We start from the raw sequence: 27,084 nt of genomic DNA on the forward strand, positions 1-27,084 counted from the left end.
CATATATATATATATATATATATATATATATATATATATATATATATATATCACAACTCACAACAAAGAACAAGGGATCTGACATTGCCCTGAGGGATGGACAGTAAAATTAATACTCCTTGTAAATGCAAACTTATTCTGATTTTACTTATCGTGGGGAACTGGAGAAAAGAAACTTTGTGGGTTGTCGATTTGCTCCAGAACTCACAACGCATCTGAAATCTCAGCTGCAATTGATATTGCCACTGAATTAAATTTGTGATGATCTGCTGTCATTTTCCAGGACCCATCCGTCTTTTGTAGGAGTGAAACAAATGAGTTAAGTTGGGATATAATAGAAATCCCACCATTTGGTATATAATAGAAACTTTATGTGATGATGGAGAGTTTTCTTATTTGTGCTGTCCTATATGGTAGCCCTTAGTCACATGTGGCTTTTGAGCACTTGAAATATGGCTAGTGGAACTGAGAAACTGATTTTTCAAATTCATTCAATTTGCATTTAAATATAAAAAGCCACATGTGGCCAAATAGCTACCCTATTTGACAGCACATCTCTAGATACATAAGAAGCCTAGTGACTTCACCATCTTTCTAATCACTGCACAGGTAGTAAATGCTACTTGACATCCCAATGTCTTGACTTCCTAATGAACATCATCCTGCCACAACTGATAACAATTTGCATCATCATGATTACCCAAGTGGACATATTCCCCAAACATAAGATTAAGTGAACACTGCAACCTGCACAAAGATATGTACAATATATTACCAATTATATGAAGTTTTTTAAAAGGCAGAACAGCACTCTGATATTTTTATGCAACCCATGAATATGTAACAAAAGAATAAAAATCTTTGTGTGGATGATAAATTACAAATTCAGGTGATGATGACCTCTGGGGAATAAGGACTGGAGGAATAAAGGGCCATGAGATCAAGGAAGAATGCACAAGGGCTTCAACTATCGTTGTGATGCTTTAGAGCTAAAACTTGGTGGTAAGTAGATTGTTACTTGTTATATTATCATCTACACTCTTGTATGTCTGAAATATTTTTTAAAAAGAAAACATGCAGAAATAAACACACACTTCTTGCAATTATTGTGAGCTGGACTTAAAAAGAAATTGTGCTTCACACTTTCAAGATATAGAAAGAATTCAGACTTATAGGAGGGAAGGTGAGAAGCATATTTGGGGTAGATTCCCTTAGTATTTTTTTTAGTATGCATTGTCAAGATGTGGAGAAGTGGGAATTCATACACTCTTTGGTGTATGTCTATCTTATGGAAGTAAATTTTGTGGGCAATTTGTCACTATCAATACAAGTTTACAGATTAAAATGTATTTATATATATTTTAGCTAAACATTTCTAAAAGGTTTAAAAATATTCTTTCTAACATGTTTCTGCCTTCACTCTTGTCCTTGTTCCTAATTGAATCTCCATACTGAACCCAGAGTGGCCCTTAAAAACTGCACACTATGAGCTTCCCTGGTGGCGCAGTGGTTGAGAGTCCGCCTGCCGATGCAGGGGACACGGGTTCATGCCCCAGTCCGGGAAGATCCCACATGCCGCGGACCGGCTAGGCCCATGAGCCATGGCCGCTGAGCCTGTGCGTCCGGAGCCTGTGCTCCGCAACGGGAGAGGCCACAACAGTGAGAGGCCCGCGTACCTCAAAAAAAAAAAAAAAAAAAAAAAAAAAAAACTGCACACTATTGTACACATTATCTTATATATAATTATTTGCAGTTCCCCCAACGTGCCATGCCTGCCCCTGCCTCTGTGCCTTTTCACATGCTTTTTCCTTTTCCTTGAATGCCATGTTCCCACCATCCAGTGTGCCTAGCAAACTTTTAGTCATCCTACAAAGTTCAATCGTAGCCTCACCTCTTTTTACCCTGTATGTTTTAGTTATTAATGTTCTTTATTATTTCTCCTTCTCCCTGACCTCAGTCCTTTGCACATTAGCACCTTATGCTTCCCCCGTATTCTGTTTAAGAGCCAGTTTCCCCTGACTAATTTGTGAACTCCTTGGGAGCAGGGGCTGTCTTATTCATTTCTATATCCCCAATACCCAGCATTTGGAGATGTTAAATGAATGAATTATTTTAAAAGGACATTTAATAGGCAGTATTTAACACCTGACAATCCACAAATGAATAATCCACTGTACCACATAAGGTTAGTATTTTTGCTGGTTTGCCTTTGAATATAGATAGATTCTAAAGTGCCAACAATCGGAACATAGTAACTCCTGCCACCCTAAATTACATTTTATATAACACCTTTACATACAATAATCCATTTGATTTTCTAGACAATCACAACTTTAAATATATTTTATAGATTATAAAATGGAGAACTTGAGTGACCTCTTGAAGTTCATGTGTCCTGTAACTACTCCTTGTCAAGTGTTTGTTCCACCTCATCTCTGAGCCTTTATAAAATCCTAAATATATGCTTAAAAGTATCTTTTCATCAGGTGAACTCATTGATATAGGTAGTATCCTAGGCTTATATGTTGTAATTTCTTTCCCTATCTACCAAAAATTCCAGGGCTTACTCCCCTGCTTATTAATAAACTTTCACACTAATGACCTCATTTCTATTTTCCTTTTTGTAGACCTTTCTAAAAAATTTAGTATGGTCATATAGCTTATGGGGCCTTACTGTAACCTGAAAGCTCATGGTCTCAATCAGACCTTTGAAAACTGATATATTAACAATAATACTTTTCCATCCCTATTACCCAGTATTTTGTGGCATTTCTGTATTTAAAACATACGATCATCTCTCTTTACACTTGGTACTCAGGTAAATAGCATATTCTGGGTCATTTTATTTTGTGGCAGATTTGACTTTGTAAATGGCATAAGGACTAGGTTCTTTGGCTATCCAGATTTCATCTCTTTCTTGGTTTCTTTCCTTAGCTGCACGCTCTAAAACTGCAGTCAGTTCAGGGCAAAACAGGCTATCTGAGGCTGGATAGGTGTGAGTAAAATGATGGAAAGAGGAGCCAGAAGAATTGTCATCGTTGTGGTTATCTTCTTCTTCTTCCTCTTGGTCCTGTAGCTTTCTCTTGCCCAACTTGGAATTTATACACCAGAAAACTTCTTTCAAGTCCTGGATAAAGGTCACTTTGGGAGTAAAGATGCATAATAGAAAGATAAGACCTCCGGAGACACCACACAGGAAATACAGGCCCATTTTCTCAGGGATGCCTGTGAGGAAAACAATAAACCAGTCACCCATAAGGATCATGGGCATTGTTCAAGGAGACAAGTATTTATTGATCTCATCACTTAGCGAAGGTAGATCCTTCTGAGAATACTCTGTAATGGGGCAGTTATGAGAAATACTAAAACTAACAAAGAATAAATGACAAACCAGTTCTTTAGTCTCTTGATGGTTTTGTATTCCTGAATGCTAGAGATTAAATTGTGTAGCTACCCCCAAATTCATGTTTTGAAGCCCTAACCTCAATGTGATGGTATTTGGAGATGAAACCTTTGGAAAATAAGTTTAGATAAGGTCATGATAGTAGGGCCCTCATGATGGGATTAGTGCCCTTATAACAAGAGACAACATAAGGATCTCTCTCTCTGTCTCTCTCTGTCTCTCTGTCTCTCTGTGTCCCTCCCTCTCTGTCTCTCTCTCTCTTTCCCATTTAAAGACATCTAGTGAGAAGGCAGATGTCTACAGTATAGGAAGAGAGTTCCCACCAGAAACCGACCATGCTGGCACCTTGATCTGAAACTTCTAGTCTCCAGATCTGTGAGAAAATTAATTTCTGTTGTTTAAACCAACTAGTCTATGGTATTTTCTTATGGAAGCCTGAGCACACTAAGACATTGAATAAGAATTGGACTGGGACTTCATGTTTATTTAATCTTTATAAATGTGGAGCCCAAACATGGTTCAGTGGGGTTTTTTCCTAATGTCTCAAACAAAAGATAGTAGTTGGATATGCATTTTTCATTTGTCAAAGTTCAAAGTACAGAGAATAAAATGGTACACTTCCTATTCCTACCTTCAAAGAAGGTGCTTATTTCACACCAGTTCCATATTAAATGCAACACAGTGCACCAGAGAGACACATATTTCTCCCCTTGCTATCAATTCAGAAAGAAGAATTTATCTTTTTATTACCTTTACCTATAATTAGCTGTCTTTTTGGATATCTAAAAATTATTTATTATGACAGGGGAAACTGCTACTGAGAGTTTACTTGGAAAAAAGCAGATAACATTATATATACAGTATTATCTTTTTTCTTTTGTTTTTTTTAAAAGGACTTTATTTTTTATAGCAGTTCTATGTTCACAATATTATGATCTTTTCATGAAATGACCAGATACCCTTTCTTTCCCACTGAGAGATGGATTAACTTTTTATCTTTGTCTTTTTAAATTATAAACATGAAATATATTATGATAAAACTCAGAAAATGGAAAAAACCACCAGCAATATCATCACTTAGGAATACTAACTGTTAACATTTTGATGTAGATTTTTCAGGTATTTTTCTAAATTTGTTTTAATGACTTTATATTCTATAGGATCTAACCGTGTTATGGAAAAACCCAAATGAACTTTTTGGCCAACTCAGTAACATTTTTCATTTGTGTAATACATTTGTTACAATTGATGAATCAATAGTGATATATTATTATTAACTAAAGTCTATAGATTATGTTAGGATTCACTCTTTATGTTGTACAGTTCTATGGATTTTGATAAATGCATAATGTTATGTGTCTACCATTACAGTGTCCCACCTATTCGTTCCTATCTCCACTCTCAAAAACAAACTCCCTCATCTTCCTTAATCTGAACTATCCATACCTATACCTATTTTATCATTCCTATTTCAACTTGCTTTCTTTAGAGAATCTGTCCCTCCTATTTCAATTGGCCTATTTTTAATTTCACTGATTCTTTCTTCTGCCATCTCAAATATGCTGTGAGCTCTCTAGTGCACTTTTCATTTTAGTTATACTTTTCAGCTCCAGAATTTATATTAAGTTTAATTTTTATAATTTCTCTTTATTGAAATTCTCTATTTGGTGAGACATCATTTTCATACTCTCCTTTAGTTCTTTGAAATTATGCAGTCTGAGAAACAGAAAGAAAAAGTAATGAAGATAAATTAACATAGCCTCAGAGACGTGTGGGACACCATTAGACATACCAACATATGCATAATAGGAGTCCCAGAAAGAGAGGAGAGAGTTGAATAGGCAGAAAGAGTAGTTGAAGAAATAATGATGGAAAACTCCCCAAATTTGGTGAATAACGTAACACTACACATCCAAGAAACTCACCAAACTCTAAGTTAGAAAACTCAGATATTCATACCTAGACATATCATAACAAAACTGTTGAAAGTTTAAGATGAAAAGAATTTTGAAACCTGCAAATGAGAAGTGACACATAATGTACATAGGATCCTCAATAATTTTAACAGCTGATTTCCCATCATAAACCATTGAGGCTAGAAGGCAGTGGGATGACATATTTAAAGTGATAGAAGAAAAAGACTTTTAACAATGGGTTCTATGTCCAGAAAAAAATGTCTTTCAAAGATGGAGAAATTTTAAACTCTGAATCAAATAATTTGGTACCTATTAAATCCTTTCATGGTGTATAAAATAAAAAAATGATGCAGGGAAAAGAAATTAAGGTTGTAGTTCTCCTACAGAAATCTGTAAGATTTAATTAAGTGTAGAGAGAGAACATGTTTTAAAAATATTGTGGGTACACAGAATGGGAGAAAATATTTGCAAATGAAGTGACCGACAAGGGATTAATATCCAAAATACACAAACAGCTCATGCAGCTCAGTATCAAAAAACAAACAACCCAATGAAAAAATGGGCAGAAGATCTACATGGACATTTCTCCAAAGAAGACATACAGATGGCCAAAAAGCACATGAAAAGATGCTCAACACCACTAACTATCAGAGAAATGCAAATTAAAACTGCAATGAAGTATCACCTCACAGCGGTCAGAATGACCATCATCAAAGTTTACAAACAACAAATGCTGGAGAGGGTGTGGAGAAAAGGGAACCCTCCTACACTATTGGTGGGAATGTAAATTGGTACAGCCACTATGGAGAATAGTATGGAGGTTCCTTAAAAAACTCAAAATAGAACTACCATATGATCTAGCAATCCCACTCCTGGGCACATAATCTGTAGAACACCATAATCTGAAAGGATACAGGCAGCCCAATGTTCATTGCAGCACTATTTACAATAGCCAAGACCTGGAAGCAACCTAAATGTCCAATGCCAGAGGAATGGATAAAGATGATGTGGTACATATATACAATGGAGTATTACTCAGTCATAAAAAAGAATGAAATAATGCCATTTGCAGCAACATGGATGGACCTAGAAATTATCGTACTAAGTGAAATGTCAGACAAAGACAAATATCATATTATATCACATGTGGAATCTAATTTTTTAAAAAATGAAACAAATGAACTTATTTACAAAATGGAAATAGACTTACAGATATGGAAAACAAACTTATGGTTATCAAAGGGGAAATGTGGGTGGAGGAGGGATAAATTAGGAGTTTGGGATAAACATACACACACTACTATATATAAGATAGATAATCAACAAGGACCTACTGTATAGCACATGGAACTCTACTCAATATTCTGGGATAACCTATATGAGAAAAAAATCTAAAAAAGAATGAATATATGTATATGTATAACTGAATCACTTTGCTGTATACCTGAAACTAACACAAGATTGTAAATCAACTATATTCCAATAAAATTAACATTTAAAAAATATTATGGGTACAGCTATTGGTACATGGATCTGACTGAAACAAAATAGCTAAAAAGTTGAATAAATTTTAGAAAATGTACTGCTAAAATAAAAATAAGTCTGAACTAATGGAAAATATGATGGTTGTGGATTTTAAAATAACCCTTTCATGGATAAGAAGTATTCCCAGAGAGCTTCTCAGCCCCTAACTACAGCCTCATATTTCAATACTACCTTCAAATATTACCAAAAAAAATAAAAGAAAAAAAAAAGATTTTTCTAAAGGAAAATGCTAAGATTCATAGCTAAGGACACAGTGGGATAATTACTCCCAGGGAACAGAACAAAGGCCTAATCAAACAATACTTTCCACCTCCGGTCACTTTTAGTTCAGGTGTTTCTGGATCAAGAGGAGTCATATTGGGCTTCCCTGGTGGTGCAGTGGTTGAGAGTCCGCCTGCCGATGCAGGGTATACGGGGTCGTGCCCCAGTCTGGGAAGATCCCACATGCCGCAGAGTGGCTGGGCCCGTGAGCCATGGCCGCTACGCCTGCGCGTCCGGAGCCTGTGCTCCGCAACAGGAGAGGCCACAACAGTGAGAGGCCCATGTACGGCAAAAAAAAAAAAAAAGAGGAGTCATATCTGGACTTAATGTAGAGACTACCACATACCACCTAGAGATGCCAAACTTTGAGCTCAATACAGTCAGTGATTAGGACTTATGAGTGATTTATTGTTTGATAGATAATAGGTAATTGTATTGTCCATACTGAATATTTGGTGACCTGAAGGATAACTCATGCTATATGGTTTTATTGTTCACCCGTGGTGTAAATGCCTATTAGCTTTTGATTTCTGATGTTCAAAGACATCCATCACAAACAAATACATTGCCAGCTACTAGATAAAGAGTCAGGGCACCCCCAACCCCAAGTTTCCTTTTGTTTAGAAAGCTCTGGCTTTTCCTTTCCTGCACTTTAATTCCTATTCTTATGTTTTAAATTCACCAATAAAGAGTGAACCTGTGAAACTCTAGGCACCCTACCTTCAATCCCAATAAAGGCAGAACCCCACATCCTCTCTCTACCTGGGACCTCACTGTGTGGCCCCAGGTATGCTGTGTAGCATCCAGGATCTATAAATAATAAAACTTGCTTTGATTTTTTTCAGCGTTCCCTGATGTTTGTTGTTGAGGTGTGTCTTGCAATCGTAATAACCACAAGGGCTGGTCCAGCCACAACATTGACTCTGAAAAGGGAAATGTCTTTAGGAGCTCACTATGTGTATTATGGGTCCAAGTGAGTGCCTCTAGACATTTCTAGCTGATGACATCACTATCAATAGTCCGAGACCAGCACAAAACATCACCAGATATTCCAGTTTTTTACCATGAAGTGCTGCTTCCCATAGAAGCATTATACATCCCTTTCCTATTGAACCCAGCATGGCCATGTGACTTGCTTTGATCAATGAAAGGTTCAACAAATATTTATTACCCACCTCTGGTTTCTAGGTACTATACTGCTGGTGACACAAAAAAGATGAATGAAGTCTTTGCCCTCAGAAAGCATACAGTCTTCCTCAATAGATGGACATATGACACTCAGCCTTCTTGCCACCCCATCCCTGAAGTTTCTCAGTAAGATGTGTAAAAGAAACACAAATGTTTCCCAAAAAAAGCTCTGAAAAGTTAATCTTTAACAAAGTCCTACAGAAGCTTGAAAAGGAGTTTTAAAGAAACGTTGCTATGGTCTACATATACCCTTTCAAGATTTTAAGAAATGAAAGTAAAGAACTTTACCTCTTTTAAAAATATATTCAGCTATTGAACTGTGCTTCTTAGACATGACACTGTTCACAGACTAAAGCACATCAGCTTTATGTGTTACACACCACACAGAACAAAATTTGTTTTAAACCCACTTATGTATCTCTCAGTCTAAAGCTCTAATCATTTCAACAGCTGCTCCCTCAAGTAGCCTTATGCCTTATCTTAGAAGGTGATTGTGATGAAAACTTTACCTTAAATTTTTGCCACTGAGCACAAAAAGTTAGAATACACTATAAAAACGGATACTAGAATAGGAATTTTCCTGCCACAGAATTGCTGTTGAGAACAATAGGTCCAAGTACCTGCACATTAAAGAGAGGTAGTTGACCATTCATCTGAGCAAGACTTATAAAGGGCTGACTCCGAAACAGTTTTGTGACTTCTAGCTCATAATCATCCATCTCCAGGCTATATAAAAGAATGAGAGAGTGCTTGTGGAAAGAGGCTGGTAGCACAAATTTCTTTGAAGCATCTTCCATCAGGTGATAGTGTGTGGAGTGCTGTTTCCCCTCTCTGGTTAAGTGCTTTTCATACACTATCCTTTTTCACATGAGGAAATTTTTACCCTCATAAAGTATGGATGTGTCACCTCCAACCTCACATCAGCTCTGCTGGATGTACTGAGATACAAAAGTTTACAGGCCTACCTTGTACTACTACTGAAGTAAAACATGTAAGATAATTTTGGAGCAAGCTTTATCTGTATCCCCTGGAGTTTGAAGCACACAGAACTTGGTAACGGGATCTTTTTTAAAAAGTCCGGGAACAAGAGGCTAGCTGGAGTTGTTTGACATAACAAAGCAAAGATACAGTTGGTGAGGAGCAGCCTTCACTGCCCAAGTTTTGGTTGAAAGATAAAGTGTATTGCTTCCCTTGGGCCAGAGTGGACATCAGAGAATGTGACTAGGACATAAACAGATGGAGATGTATACCATGTTCTTGGATTGGAAGAATCAATATTGTGAAAATGACTATACTACCCAAGGCAATCTACAGATTCAATGCAATCCTTATCAAATTACCAATGGCATTTTTCACAGAACTAGAACAAAAAAATTTACAAGTTGTGTGGAAACACAGAAGACCCCAAATAACCAAAGCAATATTGAGAAAGAAAAACAGAGCTGGAGAAATCAGGCTCCCTGACTTCAGACTATACTACAAAGCTACAGTAATCAAGACAGTATGGTACTGGCACAAAAACAGAAATATAGATCAATGGAACAAGATAGAAAGCCCAGAGATAAACCCACGCACATATGATCACCTAATCTATGACAAAGGAGGCAAGGATATACAATGGAGAAAAGACAGGCTCTTCCATAAGTGGTGCTGGGAAAACTGGACAGCTACATGTAAAAGAACGAAATTAGAACACTACCTAACACCATACACAAAAATAAACTCAGAATGGATTAAAGACCTAAATGTAAGGCCAGAAACTATAAAACTCTTAGAGGAAAACATAGGCAGAACACTCTTTGACATAAATCACAGCAAGATCTTTTTTGACCCACCTCCTACAGTAATGAGAATAAAAAGAAAAATAAACAAATGGGACCTAATGAAACTTAAAAGCTGTGTAGGTTCATGAGAGTTAAGACAAAGAGTGCATCATTATGTCCAGAAAAAGTGCAGTATTAAACGTCCCAAAAGGATCCCCAAAGGGAAACAACCAACATTAGCTCACCTGCCACCTACAGGACACTAATACCATATTACAACAGCACTATTCAGTTAAAACCATTTTGTCTCCTTACTTCTCTCTCATACTCCAACCTACTCCTAATTCCTGAAGGATCCAGAAGCAGTATAGTGATTTGGAGCATAAAGAATTATCAGGAACACTATATAAAATAACATTGTTTAATATATTTTATGTAAATAAGAGATTGAAAATATGCATATAGAGCAAAAACATAAAAATGACCCAGCAGATTTGAAGAACCGAAAGGAATTCTGTAAATAAAAATATAATAATTTTAATTAAAATTAATCTGATAGGTTTAATGGCAGATCAGATACAGCTGAATTTAGAGCACTGGAAGATAGACCAGAAGAAATTATTTGGAATGCAGCATAGAGATAAAAAATAAATACAAGAGATAAAAAACATGAAGGATAGAGTATGAAACTTTACTATATGATTAATCAGAGGCTTAGAAGGAGAAAAGAGGAAAACTGAGCAGAGGTAATATATGAAGTTATAAAGGCTTACATTTTCTAGAACTGATGAAGTCCACAGATTCAGTAATTCCAATGAATGCCAATCGGGGTGAATAAAAAGAAATCCACATCTAGACACTGCATTTAAAAACCAATGAAAGAAAAAAATAACCAATGGAAGTATCTTAATAAATGAGGGGAAAGGAAACCTCTTTTTAAAAGTGAATTGCAACTAGGCTTCCCTGGTGGTGCAGTGGTTGAGAGTCCGCCTGCCAATGAAGGGAACACGGGTTCGTGCCCCGGTCCAGGAAGATCCCAGATGCCGCGGAGTGGCTGGGCCCGTGAGCCATGGCCACTGATCCTGTGCGTCTGGAGCCTGTGCTCCACAACGGGAGAGGCCACAACAGTGAGAGGCCCCTGTACCGCAAAAAAAAAAAAAAAAAAAAAAAAGAATTACAACTAATAAATGTAGAAGAAATGAGAATTGGAAAATCACTATTTTGCAACCAAAATATTAATTCTTTCAGGCAAAAATCACTGATAGTGAGTGAAAGTTTGTTGAGGAACAAGACATTCATATAAAGCATCTCCCTACAAGATACGTATTACTTACAAAGGGAAAATTTATTTACAGTAAAGAAAACTGGAACCCATGACCTTAACCAAGTTTTCCAAGATAACATGATCAGTAATGGGACAAATACATCACTTCTATGGTATTTCTGCCAAAAGTGCATAACATGAATCTAATCATTAGGAAACACTAGACAAAACTGAACTTATGAGCATTCTACAAAACTGTGGGTCCATGCCTCTTCAAAAATGTCAAGATCATGAGAGAAAAGACAAAGGAACTGTTACAGATTGTAAGAGACCACATTGAAACTAAAAACATGAAACGTAAATGCAACGTATGATCATGTATTGAATCCTAGATCAGAAAAAAATATAGTTATAAAGAGCATTATTGAAACAATTGGAAATTTTTGAAAAGGGTATCTGGATTAAATGGTGGTTTTTGTCAGTGTTAATTCCCAGATTTCAAGGGTTTTATGGATCTACAATTGTTTGTATGTATGTCTTTGTATGGATTGTATGGATATACAATGGTTATGGGTTTTGTTCCATGCTTATGAATGAGAGATGCTTGTAGTTTTAAAGATATACACTGAACTACTTTAGAATACTGGGACATCAAATCTACAACATATCCTCAATGTGTTCAGAAAAATAATATTATGGATATATACCCAGAGATAGATGGTTAGGTGATATAATAACAAAGCAAATGTGATATATTTTTTTTTGCCACACAGTATGTAGGATCTTAGTCCCCTGGCCAGGGATTGAACTCATGCCCCCTGCAGTGGAAGCCCAGAGTCTTAACCACTGGACTGTCAGGGAAGTCCCTGCATGATGTACAAAAAATATTTTTAAATGGAGAACCTAGGTGAGTTCTTTGTACTATTCTTAAAAGTTTTCTATATGTTTGAAGTTATTTCAAAATTAAAAGTTTAAAAGTTCTATGTGAGTCTACTTTGCTCAACTCTATGCAAATAAATTTGAAAATCAGGATAAAATGAAAATACGCCAATCCTGAAGTGTAGAAAGCAATAGGAACTTTAAAGCTATAACAGGAGAATGCAAACCACAAAATGTTGGTGCAACTATATTAACATCAAACACAATAGACGTTAGGGTAATAAAACTTACTGAAGACTTAAAAGGTCACTACATACAAATAAAAGGTCAATACACCAGGATGATGTAATATCTTAGGCAAGTGATAACATAACCTCAACATCCATAATCAAAAACTTACAGGAGTAAAGGAGGGATGTGAAAACTCAACACAATTTATTGATCTAATAGTCACAAACAGAACACTTCACTTATTACTACAGAAAAGAAAATTGTCATCCATGTGCCAGGGATTTCAAGGAATGAAGATGCATGCATGTTTCTGAGAGTAATTTGTATAAGATGAAGCAGGGATACTTCTTTTCCTGACGACCATATAGGAAGTGAGTCAACCCTATGGGAAATGTGTCTCAAGGAAGTGGTAACCTATTCTGTCTCCCCAATTTGTTGGCCAGCTTTGGGTATGTTGGAGTGGCAGAGTCATCTAGGAGCATCTATAAGGGACCTGCTCAAAAATTCACCCTTCTACATATACTTTCACCAAAAAGGTCTATGGCGTTTGACATCACTTGAAAACTGCATTGGACTGATAATATATCAGTATTCTTAACTATTTTTGAGTCAATAGGTCTCTTGGGAATCCAATATAAGCTGCTACTGGGTACAGGATTTCTTTTAGGGGTAATAAAATGTTCTAAAATGTGACCGTGGTAATGGTTACACAACTCTGTGCATATACTAAAAATCACTAATTGTATGCTTAATATGGGTGAATTTTATGGTATGTAAATTATACCTCCAAAAATCTGCAAAAAAAAATGAAATAAAAGAAAACTTTTTGGAGGAAGTTTGCCATTTGAGAATGAGTCAAATATTAATGAAGTTTGGACTAATCACCTTAGACTCTGCTATTATATATTAACTCTATATTTTAACTCTATAATTTAGATATCTAATTATGATATAACATCTGAGTCCCAGAGATTGTTTGTATGGAAGGGATCTACTATATGGAAGAAGCTCTCCACTGTCAGACATTCTAGGCAAGATTTCCAATAGTTAGACAATAAAGTACCATTTCAAATATTAAATTCTATTTTTATGAGGCTTTATTTTTGTACTTAAGACTCTCTAGATTAGATTAAATTCCCATGACTGTGTCAGAATGGAAGAGATATTTTATAGGAAGGCATTCTGAAAGAGATCAATTTGGATCCAAGTTTTTTAAGGGGGGTAAGGATAAAGGAAAGAAAAGTTAGTGTTAAATAAAACTATTTAGCTATTCTATTTCTAATCATTCACTTGTAGGCAGTCCTACTATGCAGATTGTCTTCTGATACTTACCATATATATAATCAGACAGTGTAAATGGGTCCAGTGAGCTATGGTCCATTTGTTGCAGCAGCTTTATAGGCACTGAAATGCAAAACATCAAGGAGCAGAAAATTTGGCATGGAAATTGCAGTTACTGTTCATATAGTGGGGATGGATAGAAAGTTGATATTTGGCAGACATTCATTAAAAAAATAACATATTGCGAGAGACTAAATTAGTGTTAAACCTGAGTTTTAAATGACAGCGTTATCATACCTATTCATTCCATGGAATAAATTCTAAGCATTGAATCAGGTAATGGTCTAAGCATTGTCACAGAACAGAGGAAGAGGGCTTCCCTGGTGGCGCAGTGGTTGGGAGTCCACCTGCCGATGCAGGGGACACGGGTTCGTGCCCCGATCTGGGAGGATCCCACATGCCGCGGAGTGGCTGGGCCCGTGAGCCATGGCCGCTGGGCCTGCGCGTCCGGAGCCTGTGCTCCGCAACGGGAGCGGCCACAACGGTGAGAGGCCCGCGTACCGCAAAAAAAAAAAAAAAAAAAGAACAGAGGAAGAAATAAATAAACTAATGAAATTTCAAAGCACAGAAGTAAGGAGTGTACACTAAGTACTAAGGACTCTTGAACTGGAAAGTAGTGAAGAGTTTGGACTGAAGCAATTTCAAAATAAGGATTTGCCAAAAACCAAAGAAGATGAGGCCATTGTTTTGATGTATGGAATGGCTCCTTCCTCTCAGTTTAGAAAAAAGTTGACATATCTTAAATCAAAAATACAAATTTCTCTGTGATCTCACATCCCCTTAGAGCTATGTCTAAGTTTTCATGTCACTGTCCCTCTTAACATTATAGGCACAGTTGATCACTTCTTCCTTTCCATCAGTCTTCTCCCTTTATGCTTTCACATCACATTCTTCTCATCTTCTTCATACTTTACTTCTCTCTTCTTAGTCCCCTTTGAAATCTCTTTTTCTCTGCAAGTATCGTAAGGCTAATATTCCTTTGGACTTTGTTCTAGCCCCTCTTCTCTTCAAACTATACACAACAGTTATCATGCTAGGTCACCTTATTGTTTGGAGATTTCCCCGTTCTATAAATATTAGTAGGATAAACATCATTAACCTTTTAAGGAGAATGTAAGCATATTTTAAGATATATGAGTGATAGCTATGTTAACCGCTTTGGCTACTCAAAGCCTTAACCCCTTTCTATGACTGCAATATTAACTCACATTATGGGGTTTTGTGCAGAGAAAAATCTACCTCCTATCACAGGAGATGAAAACTCTAGATACTGACTTTCCCAATCTCCCTTACAACTGGGAATTTGTAACATGACCTAGGCTCCCCCAATCAGATGTGTCTATGCCAGATTGACTTGAAAGCTAGAGACATAAGTTTTCTCTCTTTGGTGGCAGCAGCTGTTTAGTGGAATAAGCATGTTTCTTACCAGAAAGTTCCAAAGTACAGTTTGGGGCATTTTTCTTTGGTGTATAGCTGAGCCAGGTTATACATCCTTCTCAATAACTGCTTTGAGACATCCACTGCCCTTTAATAAACTCTTTTTCTGCTCAATCGGCTTACGTTGACCTCTACCACTTGTACCTAAGCATCCCCAAAAGATACAGCTCCTAATACCCTCAGTACTGGCCTCACCCTCAGATCCATACACATATATATATATACCTGCTTACTTATAATTTTCTCCTGAATATCTCACAGGAATGGAATCAAAGTCATTTAATAACTGTATAACCTTGATCATGTTACTTCTTCTTTCTGAACCTCTGTTTGCTTTTCTATAGAATGGGAATAATACATACCTACCTCACAGGATTATTGTAATGATCAAGTGAGAAACATGGATGTCAAAAAAATTTAAAACTGAAAAGTGCTATACAGATTTTAGCTATTATTGTAATTGTAAAATATAATTTATAATATTGTAGCTTTCTCACAGTAATTTATTAAGTGATAGAGATAACCTGTTTTTCTTACCACATATGTAAGATACTTGCAGCTGTTTCTTCACTCCTGGGAAACAAGGTTCACCAAAAGTAGCTGTATCTGCAAACAACGTACAGTTTTCTCTCTTTTGACACTGTCTCAAGACTCTTTGTAGAGCATCAGGAGCTAAGCACTCTGTTGGTTATGATTCAAACAAACAAATAATTTGAGAGTTGGGAAGAAAAAAAGGGGTAGAACGCATAGGAGAACAAGAATAGGTACTTCTGCAATGCAGCCTTGAGAGTGGTTTTTTTTTTAAGCATGCAAAATATTTTGAGGTCTCAAGGAAACAGAACTAAAAGGATGGTCTTGCAGTCAAAACAGTCTATTCAGGATACCACCACTGGGGTAAATGAATCTGGATACTGTTATCCTCTTTATCACTTTACTTGAGATACAAATGATCATGGAAAGAATATGTACTGGATTGGCCTGACTTGGCTAGCATGCCCACTCTTTGGCTAGTGAATAGTATTGTCCCATTAGACTATAGTCGATGTTAATAATTTCCTAATAGGAAATTCAGGATGTTGGTAGGACGGGAAAATAGATGCTGGGCAACAGCAACAAATGCACATTATTCTTGGATGGAAAGGGTAATCTTGATTTTTTTTTCTCTGTCACATCATGCTGCCAGGCTTTAACACAACACCAGGTCTAGAATTGTCTTTTGGCTTAGAGAGAAGCCAGCATCTTGGCTTATCTTCCCTAGGAAGCAAAACCATAGGACCTCCCAGGTTCTTGGCAAATACCAAATAATGCCTAGTCTTAGGCTTTTTCTCCTCTGAAATGCATGAAAGAAACTCTTGTGATTTTTGTACTTGAAAACGTGCAATATAATTTTTGTTTGCCAAGGGTTTTAAAGATTCTAATTTTCTCCAAGCTCCTACCAGCTCAAATTCTTTTTACTGCTCTGAATATAGAGTTTGCAGTGTATTATTTTAGATTTTCAGCAACTATATGTATTTAGCAATTAAAGATATTAGTACTGACTAGTGACTTGGAAAATGTTTATGGCTAAAATTTTTAAACATTAATTTTCTTCTGTCGCTTACAGAAGAAGGAATTGAAGTGTAGATGAGGGAGCCAGGTCAGAGGTATCTTGTGCTCTATCACTAGAGCAGAGTTTCTCAACCTTGGGACTATTGACTTTTAGAGCTGGATTATTCTTAGTTGTAGGGGGCTGTCTTGTGCATTGTACAATGTTTAACAGCATCCTTGACCTCTACCCACTAGATGTCAGTAACAACTGCCCCCGGTTGTGAGAACCAAACATGTTTCCAGACACAGTGTCTTTGGGAAAGAGGTTAAAATCACCTCTGATTGAGAATCGCTGGACCAGAGGTAAACTACATAATCCTGTGCATAATCCTGTGTAATAGGAAAAAGATTTATGAAGATTTTGCCCTGAACTATGCCAAGGTTTATGCAAATCAACAAAGGTTATTCAAAGCTTTTTGACCTGAATCATTCAAGAAACATGCCCTTCTACAGAACCATGAATATACCAGGAAGCAACACAATGCAAAAATAATCACAGGGCAGCATCACTGAAAATGAGAACAGTATAGGCCAAAGACAGAAATTATAGCACTGGAAATTGCACACAGACTCTATTTATTGATACTAAAGTTTCAGCACACTTCAGCAATAATGTGATACAATGTTGCATTATTAACTGAGAATGTCAGTGTAACTGGGTTTTCCAATTAAATTCTTAAGAATGTTAATTTTTTCTGTGGCATACACTTCAGGATAAATTGGAGTAGGCAGAGGCTACTGAGTTTGCACATTTTAAAACTAAGCATTGTCTTACACCCACACTGTCTCTGCAAAACATATAAGGCGTAGCTTTCAAAACCAACATTTCTGTGGCCCTGAACTAGCTGATCAAGATTATGCTCTTGCTCATAATATAGTTTTGAACCAGCTGAGAATGTACATATTATGTATTCAATGCTAGTCTTATAACATTGCTTATATGTTGGATATCATAGTGATCTGGAATATATTAGTCCATTATTTAAAGTTCAGTAAATCACTAATGTTGAACAGAGAATTTGGAAAAGTCTTTTGTAGATTTGTGTGTCTTCTATTTCCAACATACCTATGACAGGTCCATTTTTATTCATTACATCACATTCTTGTTTTCCTTCCATGAATTTGCCATAATTTGCAGAGAAAATTGTCAAGACAGATTTATTTCTGCACCGAAGCCTCAGCGTACCATTCTCACATACTGTCTTTATTCGGTAGTTCACTAGGAAACAAGGTTGATACTTTAGATTCCCTTTCAAATTCAGTATTACATTCCAACATTTATATTTTTAAACTGTTTTGAAGCACTGATAGTTTAAGCCTCCTTAAAATGAGGAGAAATATATAATAGAGTCATCTGAACTTGTAGAAATCAGCTATCAGAAGGATTACAACCCAAATTTGGGATTCCATGAAAAATTTTTAAATAAGAGGAGGGCTAAAGCTCTTACTTTTAGGTAAATTTCAAATATTTCTTTAATTATAGAATAGAAGTAAGCCTCTGTCACCAAGAAGTATTTCGTGTTTCTGGGTTATACAGCTTAAGGTATTATGCAGTGCTTTTTAAATTGCTAAGCATGAAAACAGAAATTGCACTTATAAATGAGCCCACAAACTATGTAGGTCCCATCCTTTTTGGTAAATTCCCTCTTGATTTTAAATGCCACTGTGAAACTTGCCTGGTCTACATTTATAAGATACTACAAGATACTTGGATGTGCCAGGACATGGATCTTGTCCAAACATTTGACTATTCACAGATATCTGACACCAGCGTTGGTCTTTGCACTCATCCAGGAGTTTCTTGTGAAGAAGGAAAAGAGAGAGAAATTACTGAATAAAAGTTCACATCAATGTGTTATTTCCACTAATGAATTTTACAAAATTGAAAAAAGTTAAATTCTTTAACTTTCCAATAAAATGTTTCTTTTTCCCCTGACATCTAGACATTCTATTTCCTGAACTCTGAGAAGAGAATGTATGTATAGTGATGGATTAGACATAAACACTAAGGCCTTGAATTACAGCTCTGTTACTTACTTGCTATGTGATTATCAACAAATTGCCTCTGTGAAATTGTATTTCTTTGTATGTTAAATAGAGATACGAATTCCTGGCACAAGTTAAGCAAAAGGCTATTTTCAGATCTAATTTATACAGAAATGAAAGCTTTTAATATATGGCCAAGTTGAATACTCTCTGGTTCTGGAAATGGTTAAAAACACCAGGTGGCCTAACAATTATTGTGGTTAGTTAAAATAGGAATGAGAGAGGCAACACTTAAAGGTGAGAAAAAAAAACCAAGAGAGCATGGTATCATGAGAACCAAAGGAACTGAGTGTTTAAAGAAAGGTGGAATGGTAGACTATGTCAAATGACACCAAGAAGTCACATTAGATTAAAACATAAAAGTATCCATCAAAGGTAACTTCATGAGGATCAATAGTGACTTCAGTGGAGTTAGTGGTGGCAGGAATAAGATTAAGTGAATTGCTACCAAGAAAGTAAAGATGGAGAGTGTATTCTCTCAAGCAGATAAGGATTAAATGATGTCAGTCAGGAAGCTGCTTATATATTAGCCTCTAGGGAGAACTATAATGTTCTCAATTGATTCCAGGTATATTTTAGCTTCTATTAGATACTGCGCTCCTAGGAGGCTTCCCAAATGATAGATACCTTAATCCAGCTCCATCTAGGTCACCAATAACCTCTATCACTGAATAGCTGTGTAACCTTGGGAGAATCAGTTCACCTATCTGATCGTCAGTTTCCTCATCTATAAAATGATATTTAAAGATAGTATCTACTTCACGTGGTTATGTGTATTAAAGGAGAGAATTCATGTACTGTGCCAAACAACATGCCTAGCACATAGTTAGTACTCAAAAAATGTTAGCTATTATTATATGAGAGAGAAAGGGAAATGGTCAAATTAAGATTATATAAGTAAAATCAAAACTCTTCTAATCTAAACGCTGTAGTCAAGCCATCTATGATTAATTTCTTTCTTTTCCATTTTACTCACATTTCCCTGGTAATTACATATCTAATCTACTATTTTCTCAAATAAAATTAGATAGGTTTCCTTTTGAATGCAAAGTTACCTGGGCCCTTGCTTTCTGAGAAGTTGGATCTTACCTGTCTAGCTGTGACTGACACACAGGTGGCATTTTCACTGGTCTTACCAGTTAGAGTTGGACAAAAGTTTTCATCAGGGACTTTACGACCATAAAAAGCAGAAAGGATGCTGATAGATGTCTTTTGTGGGCAAGTGATTCCCAGTTTCTCTCCTTCACAGGCATGAGCTGTATGGTTCTTCAGGACTTTCTTTAGGTAGCCTGAGGGAACTTTAGAGATAGACAATGGAGCAAAATACTGTATAACTCCCAAAGGATTTTGTGTAGGGTGAAGGACCTCCAATTTCATCTTGGCTAGCCTGCCACACAGTCCCTGAATATCTTTTACAGAATCCCAGCAATTGGTCCTCTGGCATCTGCTTAAACACCTTTTAGTAACAGGGGATTTGAAACATGGTCGTTGGATAGTTCTGTTAAAGTGTTTTCTCATGTTGACTGAAACCCTGGCCTCCCTGCTGCAACTTCTATTTAATGATCCTACTTCTATTACGTGGAGTTACATAGAACAGGACTGAGCCCGCTTTCCCGTGAGGCTTCCTTAGATGTTTAAGCACAATGACTTTCTTGGACTTTCTTGGATCACAAACCAAATTTTCTCAACTTTTCTTCTTTCTAAATGGTTTTCAAACTCCTCACCATACGTGGAAATCTCTTATGAATCCTGTCTCGTTTGACAATAAACTTCTTAAGGTGCTGGAAACAATATCAGATGAGTCTGAACAAAAGAGAGTACAATGTAGCTTCTGGCAGCTACTGTTTTCTTCTATTTTGAAACTCAGGATACTATTCCATTGTCTCAAGTCTTATCAGCCTGCATCAGACAATTTTAATGAAATACACAGTATTTATTTCTCCCTTTATTTACTAACAGAAGCCCCATTTTTTGTATGTGAGTGGCAGCAGTTTTCCCAACCCTAAGTGAGATATTTCCATTTCTTTGAATCATCTTCAATTTCCTTTATCAATGTTTTATACTTCTCAGTGTAAAGGTCTTTCACCACCTTGGTTAGGTTTATTCTTAAGTATTTTATTTTCTTGTACGTGTTTTTTTTGGGTTTTTTTTTGTTTTGTTTTTTTTGCAGTACACAGGCCTCTCACTCTTGCGGCCTCTCCCGTTGTGGAGCACAGGCTTCAGACGCGCAGGCTCAGCAGCCATGGCTCACGGGCCTAGCCACTCCACGGCATGTGAGATCTTCCCGGACTGGGGCACGAGCCCTTGTCCCCTGCATCGGCAGGCGGGCTCTCAACCACTGCGCCACCAGGGAAGCCCTGTACATGTTTTTAAACGAAATTGTTTTTTTACTTTTTATTTCTGATATTTCATTATTAAAGAAATGCAAGAGATTTTTGTACATTAATCTTGTATCCTGCTACCTTGTTGAATTCATTTATTAGTTCTAACAGTTTTTGTGCAGATACTTTAGGGTTCCCTATATGCAGTATCAGGTCATTTACAAATAATGACATTTTTACTTCTTCCCTTCCAATTTGGATAACTTTAATTTCTTTTTCTTGTCTGATTACTTGTCTAAGTCTTCAAATGCTATGTTGGATAGAAGTGGTGAGAGTGGGCATCCTTGTCTTATTCCTGAATTTAGCGGGAAGGCTTTCAGCTTTTCCCCATGGAGTATTATGTGGGATTGTCATAAATGCCTTTTGTTATGTTGAGATATGTTCCCTCTATACCCACTTTGGTGAGAGTTTTTTTTTATCATGAATGGATGTTGAATTTTGTCAAATGCTTTTTCTGGGTCTATTGAGTTGATCGTGTGGCTTTTGTCTTCCCTTTTGTTAATGTGGTGTATCACACAACTTGATTTCTATATGTTGAACCATCCTTGTGACCATGGAATGAATCCAACTTGATCATGTTGCATGATCCTTATATATCTTCTTGGATTCAGTTTGCTAATACTTTGTTGAGGATTTTTGCATCTATATTCATCAAAGATATTTGTCTGTAATTTTCTTATTTGGTAATTTCTTTGTCTGATTTTGGTATCAGGATGATGGTGGCTTCATAGAATGAATTTGGGAGTGTGCCCTACTCTTCCATTTTTTGGAATAGTTTGAGAAGGATGGGTGTAAGTTCTTTGTATGTTTGGTAGAATTCTCCAGTGAAGACATTCGGTCCTGGACTTTTGTCCAGGATAAAGCAGTCATATCAGTATTGTAGAGTAATGTGAACAGAAAACTTAGAATTCTAGTCAAGCTAAAATATCACTGCAGGTATCAAAGGTAAAGTAGAGTAAGATGCAAGCAGACATAGAGAAGAACTAAAGGTAGTTAACTCACTCTAGCTAAAGACAATTAATCAGGACAAATCTCAATATTTCCTGAAACTGAACAAAGAAAAAAGCAACTAATGTGAAGTTTAAGTTAAAAATTAATGAAGAACAAGAGAAAGGAAGAGCAGCTAGTTAACTCAGAAAAAGAGCATATCTTTCAAAATAATCTACAAAATACAGAATAAACTTTCTGATTTTTTTTTCCAAAAACGAGTCCTGTTTACAATAGTAGTAGGACATCACAAGGAGAGAACAAAGTTGGGTGGAAAGGAGATTCATAAAATAAGGTTGGTATAATATCTACTTTATGGATGAAAAAAATGAGTCTTAAATAATTCAAGAACAATGCATTGGTGTATAAAATCAAATTGTTGATAAAGATGAACTAGATAATCTTTTTCAGACAATGGCAAGCTAATATGTTGATATTTGATGTTTTTTGAGGAATAGCCTACTATTGAACAAGCAGAAGAAATAATCAAATTTAAAGCTGGAAGAAAAATGTTCCTGTGCTGATGAAAGACATGCACATGAGAATGCACAAATTAAAAATGGAGCAAATAAGAAAGTTAAGAAACTAAGAAGTAAATGGATTAGGGAGAGAAGGTAAGGAAAGAAGATGATTACAGATTAAACCAACATAAGCAGCAAAGATAAGTCATCATTACAGAAAATCACATATATTACAAGAAGGACTAGTATGAGAAATATTTTCAGAATACAGAGAGAATCAACAGGTGAAATTGATAAGAAATAAACAAATATGTTATGGAGCTAGAACTCAAATCTAGGCTTTTGACTTTACACTGTTGCCTTCTGCGCTTGGATTCATGCACAACCACTCATCTTCAACTTTTATTGGTACATTTAGCTTATTTTAATTTCCTGTTATACTCTACACACCTATACCCATTCAAATGACCAGAACATATATACTCTGATGAGGATCAGATCATATAATGTAGGGATCTTAGAATCACTTGTCATTAAAGCCAATTCTGATATATGATCTAACAGGAGAGGTATCAGCCTATGACTTAATGGGAAAGGTATACAAGTTCACAGAATCTCATACTCTACCTAAAATCTGTTCCAGAGTACAATGTAGCCTTTTACTGAGAAAATATGGAAAATAGTTCATCTATGACCTACCCAACAGGGAAGGCCTGAGGGGAGAAGGTGGAATCCCACACAGGCATGGAATCTAACAATCCTGCCCTTGTAAAATGTAAACAACTCCCTAGTCAGAAGAGACAGAAGCTTTCAATTCCTCACATCCTCTTTGCTGAACTGGTACCCTCCATCCTTTGTGCTCTCTACCTCTTGACCAATTTCTGAACTTCTCAGGTGCAGAACCCTCAACTCATCTCTTATCTATACCCTGATGCCCCCTCTTCACATCTGCTACTTGGTACTAGACCTTGAGCACTGACCTCCTCTTTCCTTTCTCCCTCAATTACTTAATCTCTCTGTGTCTGAAGTTACTCTTCTATGAAAAGGTAATAATAAGAGTATGAGTTTGGCTCTGGATCCTAGTGGCTTTGAGTTATGATCGTATTTTCTAGAATTGGAACAAGAACCTTATTATACTTTCAACAACAACAAAAATACAATCCTCAAAAATGAAACAAATTAAAAAGGATAGTAGCATCAAATGTGGCATTTAAACTATTGACTCAACTAAATAACAGTAACAATAAGTTTCCAACATTAAATCATGAGCCACCAACTTGCTTCAGAATAAACTGAAGAACAGTTAAAAATTTAGTTATCTCACAAGCTCTAGTGATGCTGTGAATAGTACAAATCATCATATTGTTTAAAAGAGTGGATTTGGCTTTTCCACTTACTTGTTCCCAGAGTCAATCACAGTTTCCCTATCTATATAGCAAGGAAAGAATACATTTTCCTGACACTTAGGCCAGGGCTGATGTTCACCAGTGTCACTTTATGTAATGTCCCCAAGAGTCCTCTGGAGGGAAGCAGAGGGAAGGACTGTCAAGAGCTGTGGCTACATAAACCAAATGGAAAGATATATTTGTAGTGAATTTTGTTAATATAGGCATAAAATCCTCCAAATCTGATACAGTCTGTCCCCCGCTGACAAGACATCTGGCCTAAATAATTAAGGTAATTGTGTTGAGGATCTACTTTGCTCTGCTGGTGAAGACTCCATTTTTCTGTTCTCCAGGAAAGTATTTAATCTTGAACCCGTTTCTTTCTCTGAAATAATTTTTCTGTAACCTGGGCTCTGGGGATAGTTTCAGTATCAACAGGAAGAAGCCTAACTCTGAAACATTCACAAAAGCCAAACAATATTCAGACCTCTGCAGAAAAGAGGTATTTGGTATCTCTCTCAGAAGACTTCATAGGCCATTTATTCTTGACTTCCTTTTCTTGCTTTAGAAGTTCCCTGACAGCATACAATTTCCTTCTGCATATAAACACAAGACTCTTATGTCCGCAGAACAGCAAGAAATGCTTGGGAAAGTGGGTTTTTTTTTCAAGTGCGCCTCTTGGGTTTATAATGAGGAAAATCTCATCTTCTATCTTCTCACTTTAATTTTCTTATTCTCCCTTACATTTCACTCCAAAATCAACTTCATTCTCTGTGCTCTAAGAATACTTTGGCTCAGTGCAGCTCCCTTCCTCTTCACTGGTGCTGATCAGATGATATTAGGATGTATCAACTCACAGATGTTTTCTATACTCATTCCACAACAGTAACGAGTAATACCAAAATAACTAAATGTAATAACTAGTAACAGTAATAACTAAGCGTGTAGTGGGTAGGGATGGAGACTGCCCTAGTATCAAAAGAAAAGACAGCATCAGAAATTATCAACTCACCTGAAAATTCTGGGACTGCTTCCAGCACAACTGCCAAATAGAGACAACTCAGCACTGATCGAAAATGCAAGCCTGTGCATCTCAGAAATTGTCCTAGAATAGCCATTTGGTGCCGTGTTTCCTCACTTGCCCGCATCTAGCTCACGATGGCACTGGGATTCAGAATCACTAGCCTCAAGCTTCTAAAAGACCCTCATTGTCTATAAACAGAGTCCATTCTTTGTCTCTTGGGTGTGTGTGTGTGTGTGTGTGAGAGAGAGAGAGAGAGAAAGAGAGAGAGAGAGAGAGAGAGAGAGAGAGAGAAATCTGTACCCAGAGAGAAAAAAGGAAAGATAAGAAGAAAAAGCAAAAAGAAAGACTATTTCTCACAGTTATGCAAAATGCATCATTTTAACTGATCATCTGAAGGGCCAACAGAGCCTAAGTAGGTATTATGCATTGAACTAGTTTATGGATTTGGCTTTCACTAGAAAAATGATGTCAGTTAAGAATATTGTAGTGACTTCCCTGGTGGCACACTGGTTAAGAATCCACCTGCCAATGCAGGGGCCACGGGTTCGAGCCCTGGTCTGGGAAGATCCCACATGCCACAGAACAACTAAGCCTGTGCACTACAACTACTGAGCCTGGGCTCTAGAGCCCATGAGCCACAACTACTGAGCCCGCACACCACAACTACTGAAGCCTATGTGCCTAAAGCCTGTGCTCCGCAACGAGAGGCCACCACAACGAAGAGTAGCCCCCGCTCGCAGAAACTAGAGAAAGCCCGTACACAGCAATGAAGACCCAATGCAGCCAAAAATAAATAAATAAACAAATGTATATTAAAAATGAATTAATATTTTAGTGACAAAAAAAGGGAAATAATGTACTTCTCTGCCTGCCTTAACCCCATCCACTTAATGTACTATAAGGTAAATTTGATATGTAATGCAAAATTCTTGTCTATAGCCTAATGTTGTAGTACTGCAGTTGATGAAGTCAAACCATTACCTGTAGAGGGAACATATACACAAAGAATATCCAAGAACTCACCTCCAGTTCAAGGGTCCCATACAAATATTACTTGAGTTTGTATTGCTGTGTGTGAAAATCTTTTTTATAAAATAGAAACTAGGAAGTTGTTTGTATATGTATAGATTATTAGTTCCTCATTATAAAATGTCTAAAATGATGATAAAGAAAAGTATTAACTAAAAATGTTAAGTATAAATTAGGGGCTGAGGAAAATCCCTGAGTAAAAATAGTCTGTAACATTAAGTAAACATGACCAGAGAAGATAGAGATGGGAAAATATAAGATGTGACCATCTACCCTACTCAGTGAGTATTCAGCAGAAAGACTGATAGTCCAAGCCTCTACATATGACAGCACCAATCTGATGGTCTGAAAACCTTGAGAAAGTTGCCAAAAAAGGAAGCAAATTCTTGGCCTTTTACAAAGAACCCTCAACTCTATCTTTGGCTCTGGAATCCTAGGTAGGCCTGGAGAAACACTGTTAATTTTTTTTAAACATTAAAGAGTTTAATTAAGATTTTTAAATTCCATAAATCATTGTACATATAAAAGAAATATATCTGGAGCAAGAAGTGGAATGGGGAATTAGATGCTGAGTTCTCATTCCCAATACATGAGCATGTGGAAACCTATTATGCAAAGGCCACCAAGGAAAGAGGAGCAAAGAGTATTTTGAAACTGAATTCCAACTAAAACATGGTTCCAACATCTTTAAAATATTGATAGGACTTACTTTCAGCTCTGGCAACATAGCAGACTAATATGATGATCATACTGTGTATAAAAGCAACACTTGACTATATTCTGGCTATAAGAAATGCTCTTAACAATACAGATGAAGCTTGAGGACATTATGCTAAGTGAAATAAGACAGAAAGACAAATATGGCACGATTACACTTATACAAGGTATCTAAAGTAGTCAAATTTGTAGAATCAAAGACTGCAATGGTAGTTGCCAAGTACTAAGGGGAAGGGGAT

At 36.6% G+C, this 27,084-nt stretch overlaps 1 protein-coding gene across 1 annotated transcript; it reads right to left on the reverse strand.

The window, feature by feature from the left end:
* Positions 1–2,842: 2,842 nt before the first annotated feature.
* Positions 2,843–25,223, reverse strand: LOC308610021 (protein eva-1 homolog C-like; the record flags this gene model as incomplete). The annotated part of the gene is made up of 6 exons (XM_081259290.1): positions 2,843–3,225; positions 15,766–15,909; positions 17,882–18,073; positions 18,492–18,615; positions 19,951–20,159; positions 25,088–25,223. 6 exons carry the CDS (start codon positions 25,221–25,223, stop codon positions 2,843–2,845), a joined length of 1,188 nt encoding a protein of 395 aa, XP_081115416.1.
* Between the last annotated feature and the right edge of the window lie 1,861 nt (positions 25,224–27,084).

The sequence above is a fragment of the Mesoplodon bidens genome (genome assembly GCF_964165515.1).
Source record: "Mesoplodon bidens genome assembly, contig: HAP1_SCAFFOLD_159, whole genome shotgun sequence".
In the NCBI taxonomy this organism is placed as follows: Eukaryota; Metazoa; Chordata; class Mammalia; order Artiodactyla; family Ziphiidae; genus Mesoplodon; species Mesoplodon bidens.